Source organism: Vipera berus (genome assembly GCF_964194415.1).
Source record: "Vipera berus genome assembly, chromosome: 7".
Taxonomy (NCBI): Eukaryota; Metazoa; Chordata; class Lepidosauria; order Squamata; family Viperidae; genus Vipera; species Vipera berus.
In genome coordinates this window covers 67998775-68018985 of record NC_138209.1, presented here as the reverse complement: position 1 = coordinate 68018985, position 20211 = coordinate 67998775, and the positions used below count along the sequence as shown (strand labels likewise).

General features: G+C 39.1%; 1 protein-coding gene across 1 annotated transcript in view; it reads right to left on the bottom strand.

The window, feature by feature from the left end:
* LOC308671266 (bifunctional heparan sulfate N-deacetylase/N-sulfotransferase 3) overlaps positions 1-20211 on the bottom strand; it is a 90766-nt gene that overhangs the window by 48535 nt on the left and 22020 nt on the right. The window contains exons 3-4 of the mRNA XM_081333366.1: positions 7152-7239; positions 1517-1671 (exon numbers count right to left, since the gene is read on the bottom strand). Of these exons, the coding sequence (XP_081189492.1) occupies positions 1517-1671; positions 7152-7239 (243 nt within the window). The remainder of the gene's footprint in view (positions 1-1516; positions 1672-7151; positions 7240-20211) is intronic.

Below are 20211 nucleotides of genomic sequence, written 5' to 3'. Positions count from 1 at the left end.
TTCTGAGGCATGACTTTGTAGTTCCTAGGCTAGAGTGATTGTCCCCAAGAAAAATGTACCATAGGGTACATCTTAGCTTTATGTAAAGCAACCCCTTGGTGGGAATGAATTATGAACAATGCTGAATGCTACTTATTTTTGTTAAAGGGTGTGATGTGCACTGGGCTGCTCCTCAGAACTGAGATCCTTGTCATCTGCTTCCTATCCAGTTGCTCCAAATGACTGTCAGCAGGGTCAGCCTCAGGTACCTGATTAAGAGTATTTGCTGATTCTTCAGAGTGTTGTCCATACCGTGAATCTCTTTAGCATCAGACTCCTCAGAGTCCAAGTTGTGTGTGACAAAATTTAACCAACTGTTTCATCCAACTATATGTATGGAACATATATAAGGAATTATTTTTGTGATCTCAAGAGGTGTGATTTCAAATATGCATGTGTATGTATTTTTGTACAAAGGCAAATGCCTTGTTCTTGGCTGAGGAACTGAATGATTTGTTGCGAATGTTAGACAGATTGCCTGATGCAGTAAGACATATGGACTTGCAAATTAATGTATTAAGAACTCAGGAAGTTGTGTTTGACAGGGAAAAAGTGGTCATAATTACAAGGCATTTAAACATAATGAAAAATTATAACAACTGTAATCTATATCATTATATGAATCCATCTATCTTGGGAGTATGTTTACTAAACATAAGGATAATGGATGGAGAAATCAGTGTGGATAATGTGGTCGGATGTGAGGAAAGTTTCTCAAATAAATTTAAATGATTGTGTGCATCACTTTGTTATCATCTATTAAGTGGGTGATGAATTGAATGTAGATTAAATATAAACAAAGTGATCAATATGAAAGAAGCGTTCTGTGGTAATTTGGATAATACAGAATGAGAGAATGGATACTGAATCACAGTACAAATACGTGAAAAAAGACTGAATGGATCCAGAGGAAAAAGGGAAGACTAAGAAAGTTGTAAACTGGTGAGAAGTTGTAGGAGTAAGAAGTTCCTCAAAAAGGGAGAAGTGAGAAGTTTAAAGGCAATTTATGAAATGGTATAAAGATGTGGTGGAAACAAGAAAGATATGAAGTGATTTAATGAATGATGCTGGGGTATTCTAGGATGAGTTAAATCTTTTTCTTTTCTCTTATTTTATGCATTTAATTTATTTTGCTCACTGCTTTTCATTCTGTTTCAGTAAGATGCACAGTTCTGCTTACTTCAAAAGGGAACAACAGTGTGATGGGCATGCATTTGTATGGAGGATTCTTTTAATAAACTGCAGCCTGAATGTTAGGTACACAGGTACTCTGCAACATAAATGACTCTGCTCTGTAATTCTATTATTTCATCTAGTGGCAGCATAACTAAGCTGTAATTGATAAATTAAAGTTATATTTCAAGACAATCCCAATGTTTAAGGTGAGATGCTTAATTTAATTTAATTTAATTTAGCTGTACTCTGTATCAGCTATATATCATTTCTACTAAATCTGTGATGTATGAATTTAACTCACTAAGGCAAATTTTTTGTTGAGAATCATTTGCTCCACTAGCGACGACTCATTATGGAACAGATGAGGTTGCATGTGACTCCACATATGAGGAAACCACCAGAATTCATCAACAGACCCCAACAATAAATCATCTCCTTCATCTTCTTCTACAGTACCTGTAGAAATAAATAATTTATTACATAATATTCCCATTTTTTGAAAGAGCTTTGTCACAGTTATTGGAAGCATGGTGAACATTAAAATTGCAACAAATTACAGCAGGAAGATCAATCTCAAATTCATAGCAACAATTCATAAGCAACCAACTATCTGAGACAGAATGCAACATATTTGATGATGTTACTCAAGACATAATTTAGAGTAACAGTGAGACCCCCTACAAATCCATTAGGTTTGTACCCTGTAGCAGAATAGGTTCAAGAAACTGGCAAAAACTTAAGTGATTAGATTGCATTTTGCAGTCTGATCTTGTTAGGACAAGCATGATTTGAAAATAAGCCAAAATAATAACAGTCATAACAGAATGCCCGTATATTTTGAGCTAGAACATAACCAATTCCATTGACCTACATTAGAGTCCATCTGTGTGCTTAATGAATAAGACATGAAATATATCAAATAACATCTAGTGAAAGTTATTTTACATTTATGTTGATTGTCACATTATATTACCATAACTGCATTTTTATTTAAGAACAGGTATTCTGACTGTATTCTGGTCTATGATTGTAACAGACATTCATTTCTATGACTGGATTCCTATTACAGTGATAGGTCTATAATTGTAATGGAGATTCCTATGACTGGATTCCTACTACAGTGATAGGCAAATTCCCCAGAATGACCACTCAGAAGTAGTAAGGATTAGGGCAGAAGTATAAGCCACTGAATGATAAATATACACTTTAGAAAGAAGGTTGATTTAGTTATAGACCATAGTTGATTTAAATATATTTGCATATTAAAGCAGTATATGTGCTTATTTAATAACTGAAAGCCATAATTTGCAAGCATCTGTACTGTGTGTCACAACTGAAGGTGTCTATATTATAATTTAACATATTGTAGGCTGTACCCTGGATTTCATAGATGTTTGTTAGGTTGTTTTATAAATGTATTTTAGCTTTGCTTTAAATTTTATTTTGCTTATCATCTAAGATAGTCTGTATATATTCACAGAACACTCTGCTTATACTGGTCTATGATTGCAATAAGCTGAATTGAACCGTGAAGAGTAATTATAATTACAACTGAAAGTGTACATTTTGCTGAAGTAAATTGTTCTGTTAAATTACATGTCCAGCTCCTGAATCAACATGATATAATTTATGATTACACTTAAAATATCACATTCTTACTATAAATCTATTTTGCTTCTCTTGAGGTCTACAGCTTGCTAAAATTCATATTCAACAGCACTTGCTATATATGTTAAGAATATATTGATTATATTTAATTCCACAAAGTTTTTATATAAATAAAAGTTTACTATTATCAGAATATAATGGGCAAAGTTTTATATTTTTAATACCAAAGCCTGACTTTAGCCTTGCTAAGTACTAACATAAAAAGATCTGTAATATACACATCAATGACTACATAAACCCATAAAATTTTTCATATGAATACTTTCCTTCAAGAAAGTTATTTTAAACTAGCATCCCTTTTTCCAAACTTGTATGATGCTTCCTGTCAAAAAGAGATCTTGAAGCAGATATGAAAAGCAGCTTCTGAAAAGGCCTTTTAGCTCTGTTTGCCAGAGGTGAATGGGCCAAGTTTATCTTAAGGTATAGTTGTTAATTTACAAATTGACATGACACCACAGAGTAAATCACAACCTGCCTCAGCTATAAATAATTGCTTTATTCTTAAACCTTAATGGGTGAGTCTGTCCCATTCATTAAATACTTATTGTGTAAATGGGACTGAAAGCTTGTGCAGAACATTGAAATCACATACATCAATTTCCTACAGCTTTCAATAAATATCATTTTACATATCTTAAATACTATCTATTCCCAGTCTCTTCATTGGCTGTTCTGAAAGGAAATGGCAGTTCAGGTGGCCAAACTGATATAGCAGCCTGCTTGGGATCATTACATTTTAGTAGTTCATTAAAACCGATGACTCTATGACAGAACAATATGGCTACTTCAGGGATGAGGCAACTTAAAGAGATACATTCAGATAATTATGTAGATGTATAATTTCAGAGGTCCCTAAGAGGCTGAATAGTGTCTGTATTCTATGTATGAGGTAAATTAATTAAGTCCTTGATGAGCTTCTCATCATAAGCACTGTAAATTGTTGTTGTGATGACAGCACAATCACAATGACTTTTTTGCATAGTATAATCTTGATACAGTGCATTCAGAAAGCAGGCCCCCTTCACTTTTGTCAGTTTTGTTATGCTGCAGCCTGATTCTACAATTGTTGAAATTCATTTTTTTCTCACTAATCTACACTCTGTACCCCATAATGACAAAGTGAAAATAGAAATTTGGAAATGTCTATAAATTTTTTAAAAAGAAAAAACTGAAACAGCACATTGGCATAAGTATTCATACCCTTTGCAACAACACTTGAAAGTTATCTCAGATGTCTCCTGTTTCTCTTGATTGTTGCTGACATGTTTCTACAGCTTGATTAGAGTCGACCTGTGGTAAATTAAACTGATTGGACATGATTTGGAAAGGCACACACCTCACTCTAGAAGGCCTCACAGCTAACAATGCATACTGTAGCACAGGCATGTCAAACTCGCGATGTCACGTGACGTTGCTCAACGTATCGGGATGGTTTTGCCATTGCTGGCAATGCGGTGGGCACACCTTCCAGATGACACGTCCGGCCCGCGGGCGGGCAGTTTGACACCCCTGCTGTAGCAGATCAAAAGTCATGAGGTCAAAGGAACTGCCTGCAGAGGTCAGACACAGGATTATTGCAAGGCACAGATCTGGGGAAGGCTACAATAAAATTCCTGCTGCACTGAAGGTTCCCCTAAGACAGGGGTGTCAAACTGCTAGCCCGCGGACCAGATGCATCACGACGAAACTGCACCCACCGCATTGCCGGCAATGGGAAAAAAGTCGCGATACGACATGTCAGGTCATGTGATGTCGCGAGTTTGACACTCCTGCCCTAAGAGCACAGTGGCCTCCATAATTCTCAAATGGAAGAAGTTTGGCACAACCAGGACTCTTCCAAGAGCTGATCACCTGGTCAAACTGAGTAATCGGGAGAGAGGAGCCTTAGTAAGAAAGGTGACCAAGAACCCAATGATCACTCTGGCTGAGCTCCAGAGATTCTGTGTCCAGATGGTACAGAGTTCCAGAAGGACAAACATCACTGCAGCCCTCCATATGGCAGAGTGGCTAAACAGAAGCCTCTCCTCAGTGCAAAACACATGAAAGCCTACTTGGAGTTTGTAAAAAAGCATCTAAAAAAACTCTCAGACTGCGAGGAACAAGATTCTCCGGGCTGATGAAACAAAGATTGAACTGTTTGGCCTCAATTTTAAATGCTATGTCTGGAGGAAACCAGGCACCGCTCATCACCTGCCCAATATCATCCCAACAGTGAAATATGGTAGTGGCAGCATCAAGCTGTGGGGGTATTTTTCACCAGCAGGGGCGGGGAAACTGGTCAGGGTTGAGGGAAAGCTCAGTGGAGCAAAGTACAAGGATATCCTCAATGAAAACCTGTTCCGCAGCACTCAGGACCTCAGACTGGGCTGAAGGTTAACTTTCCAACATGTCAACTATCCTCAGCACAGAACTGAGACAACACAGGACTGGCTTAGGGACAACTCTATGATGTCCCAGAGTGGCCCAGGCAGAGCTCTGACTTGAACCCTACTGAACATCTGTGGAGGGACCTGAAAATGGCTGTCCACCGACGGTCGCCATCCAACCTGAGTGAGCTTGAGAGGATTTATTTTTATTTTATTTATTTTAATCCCATTTATATCCCGCCCTTCTCCGAAGACTCAGGGCGGCTTACAAGCTTAGCAGTAGCCTTCATTCTATGTATATGCCTGCTTATTAGGGCTTTCATACACCCCCCAAGCGGCATTATTACAAAGTCAGCTTAATTGCCCCCAACAATCTGGGTCCTCATTTTACCTACCTGGGAAGGATGGAAGGCTGAGTCAACCTTGAGCCTGGTGGGATGCGAACCTGCACTAATTGCAGGCAGCTGGTGTTACTTAAGGAGGCATTAGCCCACTGCTCCACCAAGGCTCTCTTTGCAAAGAAGAATGGCAGAAAATGCCCCAATCCAGGTGTGCAAGCTTGTTGTGTCATAACCAAAAAGACTTGAGGCTGTAATTGCTGCCAAAGGTGCTTCAACAAAGTATTGAGTGAGTATGTGATATTTCAGGGGTTTTTTGGTTTAATAAATTTATAGACATTTCTAAACTTCTATTTTCGCTTTGTCATTATGGGGTGCTGAATATATATTAATGAGAAAAAATGAATTTCAACAAGTGTAGGATCAGGCTGCAGCATAACAAAAATGGCAAAAGTGAAGGGGGTCTGAATACTTTTGAATGCACGGTAGGTGAATGTGGAACTAACATAGACAGCTGTAGATGTTCAAGACAAACTTGGTAGAATACCAAAGGTTGAAAAACTGCTTTTACATGCCAGCGGGACTGCACGGGAAGAATTATATATTAGTAATACCATTTTTCAGGTACTGATGAGAGGACTCATTGGAAAAGACCCTGATGTTGAGAAAAATTGAAGGCAAAAGTAAAAGGGGACGGCAGAAGATGAGATGGTTAGATTGTGTTGTCATTGCAATGAACATGAATTTGGGCAAATTCTGGGAGATAACGGAGGACAGGGAAGCCTGTCATGCTATGATTTATAATTTAGCAATTGAGCAACAATAATACCACTTTTATTATTTATAATAGTGGCTGTCAGTGATGTTATTCATATGTTTTATTTTAATTCAAGAATAAAATACCTCATTACTCTCTCGTTTCACCAATTCTTTGTCCATCCTTTGTCCATTGTATTTTTACTGAACAAAGTTTAAGGAAACACATCAGGGAACAGAATTTCTACATGATGTACTAAGTGTACATATTGGGTCAATTTTTCAATATAAGAAAGCTTTTCCCAGAGTCGTATCCTGCAGATATGTTAAGTTAATTCCTCATGGCTGATATGTATTGATAAGCCTACAAGTTGCACGGCATCAGATTATTACATTCTGAATTAGAAACCTCAGTTGTTAAGTCTCTTTTTTGCCCTCAGATCAAATGTTTAAGAGAAACATTTCCTATGTATTTCCCTACTATTTGCTACTAGTGTAGTAGTGTACATTAACTACATTATTGTTATCCACACAAGCTACTTAAACATGGTCCATGAGATAGCATCATTGCTATACTGTCAGAACGTTAAAATTATATTCCTATAGATAATACAACAGTCCTACAGCTAAATACAACATTGAACATAAGGAAGAGTTTGTTAAAAAAAATTAGCTTTATTCTGCTGAAGGAATTTTTCTTTTTTAAAAATGCTCCCAAAGGTCTTTCATTTCATTTCATAGCATAAAGTGAAGCCACCTAAAACAAATTTCAATTATCCGAAGTGCACAAATGGAGAATAATTTTTACCTGTGTGGTAAAATTTCCCTGAAAATCCCAGATTGAAAGTAAAATTTGTAATTTGAGCTCTTAGAAGGTTCTGAGTATCAAGCAGAGCCTGAAATAAAATAGAAATTAAAATGCATTAGATACATACTAAGTGCAGGTTACACTTTTCAGGGCTGTAAAACAGAAGCAAACTGCTTACCTTCAAAGCACCTTCCCCAAAATTTCTTAACCTCTGATTAAACGCCAGCAATTCAGAAATTTTATTTTTATTCAGTTTGATTTTTCCTTGTAGACTACCATTATCAACAGACATTAAAATGAAGCTGGATCTCTGATGATATTTCTTTCTGTGGTATCCTCTGGAGAGTGTTAGTCAGAATTAAGCAGCAATGGGGAAAGATTGGAGACTTGTAGACAATATACCAGGTTTATTCAAACTTGGCCCTTTTATGACTTGTAGACTTCAACTCCCAGAATTCCTCAGCCAGCGTGTCTGGCTCAGGAATTCTGGGAGTTGAAGTCTACAAGTCATAAAAGGGCCAAGTTTGAAGACCCCTGCAATATACCAAGTTTAAAAAGAAGAATCTTCATCTTTCACAGACCATTCATAAATTGTATCTGCGAAACCCTATAATTTTTTAAAGTGATCCAATACTTTCAGATATTATAAAATTAAATGTTGGGATTACAGGTAGTCCTCGACTTCACTTAGTGACTGTTCAAAATTACAACAGCACTGAAAAAAGTGACCATTTTTCGCACTTATGACCATTGCAGCATCCCCATGGTCAACTGATTTACATCTGGATGCTTGACAACTGATTCACACTTAACAACAGTTGCCGCATCCTGGGGTCACATAATCACCTTTTGCAATCTTCTGACAAGCAAAGTCAATGGGGAAGCTAGAGTGACTTAACAGCCATGTTACTAATTTAATAACTGCAGTGATTCACTTAACAATTGTGGCAAGAAAAGTCATAAAATGGAGCAAAACTCACTTAACAAATTTTTCACTTAGCAACATAAACTTTGGGCTCAGTTGTGGTCGTACGTTGAGGACTACCTGTAAGTTGGACTTTATCTTTCCTATCCAACTACAGATAAAGGTTTGTGTGTTAAAAACAAAGTCGAGGGGAAAGCAGAATAAAATTAAAGAAGGAAAAAGTGCAGGGTGCTTTTATTCTTGGAATGGCATTTCAAAACCCCCTGAATGTCCCTCCTGATAAATAAGAAGCAATAAAATTAGCCTCTGTTTGCAATGGCTTCTTTAATAACTTTAGGAAATAGTCTAATGAACCTGGGAACATTTCTGCTTTGAATAAAGCAGCAGAGCCAAATCCCGCAACAATCAATTAAAATGCATAGACTTATGTTGATTGTATGGCATTTTCCCATTCTCTGGGCTGGGAAATTACATTAGCTGCATATACCATACTGACCATCTTATGCCTGTAACGTGTCCCTGTAGATGCCCATAGCTGAAACAGAAATACAAAGCTGAACTGCACCTAAAGACTAGATAGATACTTGATGCTAAACCTCTAGTTACCAAATCAGTGCAGGTAATCCTCAACTTACGACAATAATTTGAGTCCAAAATTTATGTTGCTAAATGAGACAGCTGTTAAATGACTTTTGCCCCATTTTACAAACTTTCTACTTTCTCATAACATGCTTGTTAAGTGAATCTGGCCTCCCCACCAACTTTGCCTGTGAGAAGGTCACAAAAGGGGACCACGTGATTACCCGTGATACTGCAACGGTCATAAAGCCTTGGTGGAGCAGTGGGCTAATGCCTCCTTAAGTAACACCAGCGGCCTGCAATTAGTGCAGGTTCGAGTCCCACCAGGCTGAAGGTTGACTCAGCCTTCCATCCTTCCGAGGTAGGTAAAATGAAGACCCAGTGTTCTGTACCAGCCTACAACCGGCCCTGCAGAAAAGGCAGGGACAACCCCTTTACAAAACGGCAAGAGGCTGGAACTAAGCCTGCCAAATTTATTAACATAAAACAGAGCAAACAGAGCAAACACGAACCATGAAACAGGAGCTATTCAAACGGTTGCCTTCAGCAAACCAGCCCTCCTACACATTCCCCTTTTAAACAGTTCAGGGCGTGGCTTCTCTCTGCCTCCTTCCGAGGTGCCCCATTGCCTCCCTCTGTTTACTCCTGATTGACTGCCTCCTGCGTCAGGCGTCCTTGAACAGGGCCAGCTGTGGGTCATCTTCATCCACGCTGTCAGGCTCACACAGCTGGGTCTGCGTCGTAACCAGATGGGAGGGGCCTGGCTGAGGGCTCTGCGGAGCCTCAAGGCTATCCTCAGCAAGCTCTCCAACACCCCCCTCCTCCTCCTCTGAATCGTCCGACCCAACTGCCGAACCCACAGGCTGACCCTGAATCACAACACCCAGATTGTTGGGGGCAATAAGCTGACTTTGTAAAAATGCTGCTTGGGGGCCTCCGAAAACCCTAATAAGCAGGCATATACATAGAATGAAGGCTATTGCTAAGCACATTGATTTGTGCTTCTTAGATTGTAAGCCGCCCTGAGTCTTCGGAGAGGGGCGGGATATAAATGGGATTAAAAAAAAAATATGAGTCAGTTGCCAAGTGTCTGAACTTTGATCACATGACCTCGGGGATGCTGCAATGGTCCGTAAGTATGAAAAATGGTTATAAGTAACTTTTTTCCAGTGCCGTTGTAACTTTGAACGGTCTCTAAATGAGCTGTTTAAATCGAGGACTACCTGTATTTGACTGTCCTACAACTTGAAGTCCTAATGAGGTACAAGACACTAATTTGAAAGCTAATAGCTTTCCCAACAAACAAGCGCCTGTTGCAGATGCCAAATTTACTTTTCTCTTACAACTAGTAACTTTCCCAAATAGTAAAGATTTTTTTTTAAAAAAAATAAAGCAAACTTTCAGGTTACTGCACATGATTTTAAAACTGTGCAAAAAAAAATATTGGTGCAATTAAGTAGAAAACATAGCACAAAGTAGTATCTTCTAAAGAGGGGATGCTGGTCACTTAGAAACAATATTCTTAATAGACAAGCTTAGTTAACATTTTGGTTGTTATGCCTCTTCGTTATTTTCTGGGATGACTTGACATTTTACTTGTCATTTAGGTTCTAAAATCAGAATGTTAAAACTTAGGAAAAATATAGAACAGCAGATGGCAGGGAATATTTCACTGTTTCCCTGTGACTGTCTCAGAATGCGAATGCTTTCATGTGGAGGCAGAAAAAAGAGGGAGGGAGAAACTAAATCTCATTTCTAAATGCTCCGCAATATTCAATGTATTTATTTATTTATTTTATTTATTTATTTTATTACATTTATATACCGCCCTTTCCCGGAGGACTCAGGGCGGTTTACAGGGAATTAAAAACCAAAAATACAAAAGTTAAAACCAGTTTAAAAAAGATTAAATTTATCCCTGTACAAATAAAACCCCAATTAAAATAAATTAATCCTCAGCCTGGGCCAGAGAGCTCGAAGAGCCAGGTCTTCAGGCCCCGACGGAATGAACGGAGGTCGGGGGCAGTCCTCAGCTCCACTGGCAGCTGGTTCCAGAGGGCAGGCGCCCCCACTGAGAAGGCCCTATCCCTGGGTGTTGTCCGCCGGCAATCTCTTACCGGTGGGACCCTGAGAAGGCCCTCCCTGTGGGAGCGCACTGGACGAAGGGAACTTGATGCTGGCAGCAGGTGTTCCCTCAAATACCCCGGACCCAAGCCATGTGGGGCTTTATAGGTAATGTAAGTTCTTGAGATACTTTATACAGATAGTCCTTGAATTACAACAGTTCATTTAGTGACTGTTCAAAGTTACAACGGCACTGAAAGTGATTTATGACCATTTTTCACACGTCCGTTGCAAGCATCCCCATGGTCATGTGACCAAAATTTAGATGCTCGGCAACTGGTTCATATTTATGACAACTGCAGTGTCCCGGGGTCACGTGATCCCGTTTTGCAACCTTCTGACAAGCAAAGTCAATGGGGGAAGCCAAATTCACTTAGCAGCCATGTTTCTAACTTAATAACTGCAGCTATTCACTTAACAACTATAGCAAGAAAGTTTGTAAAATGGGGCAAAACTCACTTAACAATTTGTCTCACTTAGCAACAGAAATTTTGGGCTCAGTTGTGGTTGTAAGTTGAGGACTACCTGTATATCCTTTTCACTTACCCTTATCAATTGCACATCTGAGTATTTATCTCCATGAACTGACCTACGCAGATTAAACATTGCAGATAACTATACTTTATAATCTGCTCTTGGGCAGTTGGATACATTTATTTTGCATATAGCGTAAATACTTTATAAAATACAAAGTAGATGCACACTTGTATTTTTTTCGTAGCCCTCGGCCAAATATGATGTACTACTGTCAACAGAAAATGTTGAAACAAAATCCAAGAACTTTACTGGCATTACAAAGGGGTGGTGGTGGTCAGACTTCCTAAATGGCAGATGTATTATAAAGCTGACGGAATAAAACATTAGTATTATTTTGCGCAGTTGCACAAAAAACCATTTGTTCTGCTTTTTATTAACAAAAGAAAATGTACTATCACCTGTTCTGAAAACTGTTCTTAAGAGGTAATGGTTTTGAAAGAGCTGTAAGTTATGTATATGCATAGCTATTTACAATAATATTACTTAAAGCAGCCAAAAAAAGAGCATCTTTAACAGATCGTCAAGCAACTTCACAGAGAACAATAATAGAAAGAAAACACCGTTATAATATATTTCTGAATGTGGTTTTATTTCCAAACCATTGTCATGATGAACAGATCCCATATATACAAAAAGTGAAATAATCTACATCCCAGCGAACATCAACCCAATACAGAAACTAGACAACGAGATCAAGAGAACTCTCAGTGACCTCACAAGAAAGGCCAAATTACCAAAGAGGAACAGTGGCGGACGAGAAACTGTGGACCCATCTTCCCACGCTTCTATGGATGCCCCTAAATACACAAGCTTGACATATCCCTCTGTCCAACTGTATCATTACCAGGGAGCAATATCTACACCATCGTGAAAGAATTAACAAAAAGCTTGAGTACCTCACAAGGAGAAGCACACACTCCAGCAATTCCCCACTAAAGTGCCTTCAGACAATCAAAGACGTGACAATAGATGAGGATGGAATCCTGGTCTGATTTGATGTCACAGCCCTTTTCACATCCATAGACCTGGAATTAGCCAAAGAATTTATGATGACATTGCTCCACAGGAGACCCGATTTAACTGAATACAAGGAAATTGACACATGCAGGATCAACCACTCCCTAACCACATACTTTCAATTTGATGGACAAACGTATCGAGAAATCAAAGGTACACCTTTGGGTTTCAGGACTCATAGCAGAGCTTGCAATGCAACATCTGGAAGCAAAGGCATCCCACAAAAATAAAACATGGATCAGATATATAGACAACATCTTCACCATAATATAAAAGGACCAATTAGACAACACCGACAAAGCCATCAACAACATCTTCAAAGGAATCCAATTCACCAGGGAATAAGAAAACAACCCACTATCCTTCCTAGATATCCTGATCAGCAGAGACTACGATGGCAAACTAGAAACACAAGCGTACCGAAAAACCACTCACACCAATCAAATGCTCTATTACCAAAGTATAACCCTAACCTCTCACACAAGAGAAGCTATATAAAATTCTATTTAGATAAACACAAGCACACTGCAGAAACAGCAGAAAAAAAGGAAACAGATCATTTATAAAACATCTTCCGACAAAACGGATATCCATGCAACTTCATCATAAGTGCCTGGTTACTTAAACCTATATAGCACAACCAACTCAAATAATAAAATGCCATAGATCTCAGAAACTATCAACAGATTATAATAAACACATGGAATCAATCATCCAAAACATCCTAAGTAAAACAAAAGACCCACAGCTCCAGAAGGAAAAACAGGCATCGTCTATAACAGAGGTCCCCAACCTTTTGGACACCAGGGACCGGTTATGTGGAGAGAGGTTTTTCCGTGGACCGGAGGGGGCATGGTTTTGTGTGCTGCCTGCATCCTGTGGATGGGGCTTTACTTGCTTCTGCGGACCAGTTGCTGGCTTGCCGCAGCCCAGTACTGGTCCATGGACCAGGGGTTGGGGACCCCTGATCTATAACATATAGTGTAAAAGACTGCAGCAGCCACTACGTAGGACAAACAGGCAAAAGACTAGCAGAACGCATCCATTAACATCAACTAGCAATCAGAAGACTTGATGAAAACTCTTTTAATTTCACAAACTAGTCCTCAGTCTAGATAAGATTGAGTCAAAGTCAGTTCTTACTTAACCAGATCCACTATAAGGAAAAAAAAAGAATTTAAAATTAAAAATGAGAATATATCTAGGTTTTTTTGGAAATAATATGGTAAGCTTTCCTTTTGGCATTCCCATTGCATATGCTATAGTTGGGTTTGATTACTGGATTATTTGTCCCTATATATTGATAACAATTTTTAATACGCCTGATTCATTTATACAATTAAAAAAAACCTAGAAGCCAGAGGAAAGGAAACCAATTGTGGAAAATATAGGCCAGTTATTTCTAACCAATGTTATTGAATAAAGCAATGCAATTAACAATACTGTCTTTGAGATTTTATCTGCTTTGCTGTTATCAGTTCTTGGGTACTGCTCACTACCTAAGATGACTTAATTATCCTATTGCTGAAACTCATTAAATTCCTTAATTAAAGGTTAAAAAAAATTCTCAGGCCAATTAAACAAGAACTAATGAGCATCCTGTTGTACTGCATTATTTTCCAACTCAGATATAGTTTGATGATGTTAGATTTAAGCTGAAGAGAAGAGAATATTTAACCTATTTCATAAATAAAAACCCAGTTCTCCAAGTTGAAAATGCACACAGGTCATTTGATATTACACAATATTTGTACCTATCTGCACTGCAAAAATTGTGAAAAGAGGCAAACCTCTGGCAGATCACAATATGTGTGGTCAGCTGAATTTGGTTTTGTGTACATAAGTTCCATCCTCCTAAAACAATTCATTTTAGTGCAGCCTTTTTTTTTTCCTGACAGCCAAACAAATATTTTTGAACTGTCCACAAGCAGGATATGGAGACATATTCTTTTCTGGATGTTTTTATCCTGCAACGGGTAACTGGATACATACATGCTAGCTCCAATCTAGAGCCAGCTGATGAAGGTAAATTTACTGAAATCAATGACATGCGGTAGATTTAGTTTTTTCTGTATTCTCTACAGCTGAGAAGTATATGATGTATAGATAAAGGCAGAATTATCTATTGGATGGAATCCGTGCATGCACAAAACGGACTGGGACATGGCTGTTTCAGTTACACACTCAGCTCAGCTGCATCACACTCAGCTGTCTGAAGATCCCTTAAACCAGACATATCAAACACAAGGCCCAGGGGCCAGATCCGGCCCGCAAAGTGGTTTCATGCGGCCTGCGAAGCCATCCTGGAAACAGTGAGGGAACGGCCCCCACTGCCTTGGCCCTGGCCCAGAGACCCTCCTTCTACCAGAGACCCCCAGATCTGTCCCACTCCTGCCCAGGCCCCCATAGGCACCCTTGATGCGAACGATGTAGAGCTGGCCACGCCCACCCAGTAGGCCATATGCACTCTAGCCACGCCCACCCAGTAGGCCACGCCCACCCAGGCCACACCCACCCAGCCCCCTGAGGGCAACCGCAATGCTGATGCGGCCCTCCGTGAAATTGAGTTTGACACCCCTGCCTTAAACCTATAATCATATCTTTAAAATACTGAATAGGAAACACGGAGAGTTAGTCATTGGTGGTGCAATATCATTACAATTACTGACAATTACTGTAATTGCAATGGTATTAAAACACTAAAATACGATACCTTTTGGAATAAGGCATCACTCTTTTCCCTTCACCTTTTTTTTGTTAAATAGACAATTTAAAATTGTACTGTTAGTAGGTTCACCTCAACTGCAATACAGAAAATCCTTGACTCACATCAGTTCATTTAGTAACCGTTCAAAGTTACAATGCCATTGAAAAAAGGGACTTGTGACCGTTTTCACACTTACGACCTTTGTACCATCGCCCATGGTCACATGATAAAAATTCAGATACTTGGCAAGTGGTTCATACTTAGGACGGTCGCAGTATCCTGGGGTCATGTGATCGGCTTTTGCAAGCTTCTGACAAGCAAAGTCAATGGGGAATCCAGATTCTCTTAACAACCATGTTACTAACTTAACAAATGCAATAATTCACTTAGCACCTCTGGCAAGAATAGTCGTAAAATGGAGTAAACCCCCTTAACAAATGTTTCACTTAGCAACCTTAATTTCTGGGCTCAGTTGTGGTTATAACTCAAGGAGTACCTGTATTTAGATACCACACTCCCGGCTGGCCTACATACTGGGACTGAAATCATTCTGGAAACCAGGTTAACAAATCATGACTATCAATTTGCACATTTACCTAGTCCAAATCTCTAAAAAAAATTGGACATATTCAAAACACAATTCCAATGCATCCTTTGAACGTATTGCATTTGAAGAGACTTGTGCCTCTATGTATATATGCCTGCATGTGAAATACATAAAACACCTGCCTTTTTTCCCCCTTTGCCCTAGAGATATTTCACCCTGCCCAAATTGTTGCCCTCTAGTTTTACTGAAGCCTGGAAGGTGATGGAAACTGTAATCAAACCTGTCTCAAAGGCTTCAGTTTGTGAAAAGGTACTTTAGTCCTAAGAGTTAATCATCCTGAAGTTATATCCCTTCCTGTTATTAATTTAACTGTCTCCCTGTGCTAGGTTAACCATGAATCTTTTCTGCATTACCTATGCCTGGCTGGGCACAGTTCCTCTTTATCAAGGAACAATGTGATCAGACTCTTTTTTCTGCTTCCAATCTCTCTCTGTATGTCAAGAAGGGCAACATTTTGACATTTTGCTAAGGTCTGAAAATGTCTATAACCAGACTGGATCTGCCAGTAGCTTCAGATGTCAGACTGAGATAAACAAGCTTCAAATCAAGCGCAAGCTTATATTTCTCCTTCACGATTTCTGTGCAGAAAAACATGGGACTTGAACAGATCTTTTTATCACCAATTTCAAATTCAGCTGCTCCATAACGTTTAAATCCTAACAGCTTTTTCATTTGCTTGTACAATTATTTTATATAGCATGATTCAGTTTGCCATAGTAATATATACCGTTGACTTCTGTTTCACATCTCTGTTAGTTCACTGTGCATCAAATAATCTTAAATTGAAATTAATGTTAAATGATACAGCAATGCTAGACTAAATGATATAATGTATATCATTCTAAAGCCATTTCCATAAAACCATCCACATAAGACTCTTACTTATTTTTCCTTCTCTCTCTTTAATTCATTGTATCATCTGAAACTGATCAAAGGCCCTATATCTATTTAGTAGCAGCTATAATCCCAGGGTTCCCAAATTACAAATCTTCTGTTTCAGGGCAATGACCAGCCATTTAAGAATTATCACCAGATTTAGCAAAGATTCCTTCTGAACAAAGTTTAACTTCGTTCGTGTTTCTGTTTACCTTCAGCCTGTTTTGTCCCAGCTAAATCCAAGTGGTCTCCAAACACCAGCTCATTACTTTCCCATAGTCTAGAGTGGAAGCTAAGTTGTGAAGAGCTAAATAGTGACTTCTTACCAGGCCTCACTTCACTGTATTTATCATTGTTGATCTTTATTTTTTAATGTTTTATTGCTATTATTGTAATTTCTTTGATGGTTATCAGCTGTTCACAGTTATTGAGAGTTGAGTGGCATCTGAGTTTAAATAATAATAAGATCTGAAACCCGAAATTGACATATTAGAGCAGGGGTCCCCAACCCCCAGTCTGTGGACTGGTAGTGGGCCATGGCATGCCAGCAACCGGTCCGCACACAAAAGCAAAGCTCCATCTATGGGATGTAGGCAGCATACAAAACCGCACACCCTCCGGTCTGCAGAAAAACCTCTCTCCATGAAACTGGTCCCTGGTGCCCAAAAGATTGGGGACCTCTGCATTAAAGCATAAACCGGCTGTGGAAGTCCCAGTGGTTATCAGGAGATTGCACAGTACAGTGGTATCTCAGTACTCATCATTAATTGCGGATGAGTACCAAAAATGATAAGTACCAAGCAAATGTTTCCCATAAGGGATAGTAGTGAGTCACAAGGCAGCTGACACCGACAAATTCTAGCTTTTGCATTGAGTACCAAAAAATGATGAATACTGGAATAAAATTTTCACATCAAAATGCGTCGAGTACCAAATTTGATGAGTTTCAAAGCAGTTGAGTACCAACATACCAGTCTACTTAAAAAATATCTATCCATCTATCAATCGCAAAAGGCCACACTGCTTGGATCCACACATGCGCTATTCTGATGCATTATGACATCATATGTTCTTGGAGGAACTCAATGCGTTGGAAGGACAACAGCAGCTAAGGAACAGGCAGCTGAGATATTGTTGTGAAAAGATTACAAACAGGAACAGATGCTAAATCTAAATATGTGGCTGACTGTGCAATGAACCAGAATAATAAGAACAACAGGCACCTTGGGTACAGTCAGTGCTTTTTTTGTAAAAGAAAAAGGTGCCGGAACTCACACATGTCATACAACCCACCTTGCCTACCCTACAAGGTTCCATCCAAAAAAGGTGCCGGAACTCCGTTCTGAGCGTTCTATGAGAAAAAAAGCCCTGGGTACAGTATAGTAATAGACACCTCTTAGGTTCAATCCCAAAACAACTGGAGCACCACTTGAATACTACCATCAGACAAGAACATCCCCTATTGCAGGTTCCTGGGAAGGACTTGATAAATGGCTAAAAATGCCAAATCCAATCTAAACATCTGGCTGACTGTACAATGAATCATAATACTAAGGACTGTCGGCTGAACAACCCGGTCTAGCAACTGCAGGACTACTAGAAGAAAAGTTGCTTACCTGTCACAAATTATACTGAAAACAAAGAAATTATGGTTTGCTATAAACAAATCGTAGGGACGCGGTGGCTCAGTGGGTTAGGACGCTGAGCATGTCGATCAGAAGGTCGGCAGTTTGGCGGGTCGAATCCCGAGTGCCGCGTAGCAGAGTGAGCGGCTCTTACTCGTCCCAGCTTCTGCCAACCTAGCAGTTCGAAAGCACGTAAAAATGCAAGTATAAAAATAGGGATCACTGAGGTGGGGAGGTAACAGCGTTCCGTGCGCCTTTGGCGTCTAGTCATGCCGGCCACATGACCACGGAGACGTCCTCGGACAAGCGCTGGCTCTTCGGCATTGAAACGGAGATGAACACCGGCCCCTAGAGTCGGAAATGACTAGCACGCATGTGCGGGGGAACCTTTACATTTACCTTTATAAACAAATCAAACACAGTAAGAAAAATGACATCCAGAAACAGAAATAACAGAAGAGAAGCTAAAGGTTCAGTGTTGATTTATAATACCACACAAAGTATTCACAGAAATAAAAATGGAAGAACGGCAAAGGTGTATCCAGGACAAAGAATCAAAAGCCTTCCCAACGTAGCTCAGACAGTAGATATAAACAGGGGAAATTGGTAATAGAGGAAACTAGCATAGCTAGTGATCTGTTTTCATTCCCAAACCAGGCACCCTCTCCTCTATCTTGTTTTGCAATTAAAGGACTTCTCTGCAAAGTTCTCTAACTGCAAAACAAGAGGAACAGAAATGAAGAAAAACTGATCATCGAGAACGGCACAAAAACAACACAGTAAGATTGCTTGCATTGAAGCTTGTAACAGAAAGAAAGATATCAACACTATAATATCAAAGATAAACACCAACTCACTTCAAGAAACAAACTAACTGTACAGCTATAGTTAAAATCAGGGCTTTTTTTCTCATTGAACGCTCAGAACGGAGTTCCGGCACCTTTTTTGGATGGAACCTTGTAGGGTAGGCAAGGTGGGTAGTATAACATGTGAGTTCCGGCACCTTTATCTTTTACAAAAAAAGCACTGGTTAAAATAGATGATCTTTGATGCAAATATGAAAAAAAAACCCAAACCAAACATCACTAAAATGGAAAATAAAATCAGCATATCGAGATCAGATTCAAGGAAGCTAGGAGAGATGAGAGAAAAGGAGATGAAGAACAAGAAGACAAAAGAATACCCTGATGTTAGTTTGTATTTTAATGTTTGATGTTGAAATTTAACAACGATAATTATAAACAAACAAAAAAAAAAGAAATATCTAGAGACAAGGAAGATCAAGTAAGCACTAGAAATAATAAAGCAGCAAATAACAGTCATAACCAAGAAAATCGGCAGATATGAAGCTCAAATTCCACACTTTAGGTAGAATTTTCATTTTAAGAAATAAGAAATGTTTCTATCAATCAATCCATCAACAGAAAAACTGGAATGGACCAGCCAACAACGGGTGAAGAAGAAATAGTGCAGTTCTGCACACAGCTGTGGGATGACCCGAAGAAGTACAAGAAAAGCACAGCTTGTATAAATAAGGTGGAAAAGGGGGAAAAACCCAGAAGCTGAAATGAAAGAACTTGTAATAACATCAGAAATGGTGGAGAAAAGGACAGGAAAGGTCAAGAATTGGTTAGCACCAGGTAAAGATGAACTGCATGCGTTTTTTTGGTTGAAATATCTATTTGCTGTGCACCCACTTATTGCCAAACAGTGTAACAACATACTGCAAGGAGGTGAAACTGACATCTGGCAAAACGTACCTGATAATGAAGATTCATAAAAAGGCCAGCACCAGGCAACTCAACAACTTTCAAACTACTAACTGGTGATGCAGTCCAACAGCACCTAGTTAAAAACAAGCTCTTTCCATCTGAGCAGAAAGAAAACCACTCAAACAGCCAAGGATGAAAACATCAACTCCTAATTGACACGATGATTCTGGAAAACCGCAAGAGAATGAAGACCAAATTGAATGTAGCATGGATTGATTACAAGGAGGCATTTGAGTCCCTGCCAGATGATCGAATAATCAAGTATCTAGCAATAACAGCAGTCAGTGAAAA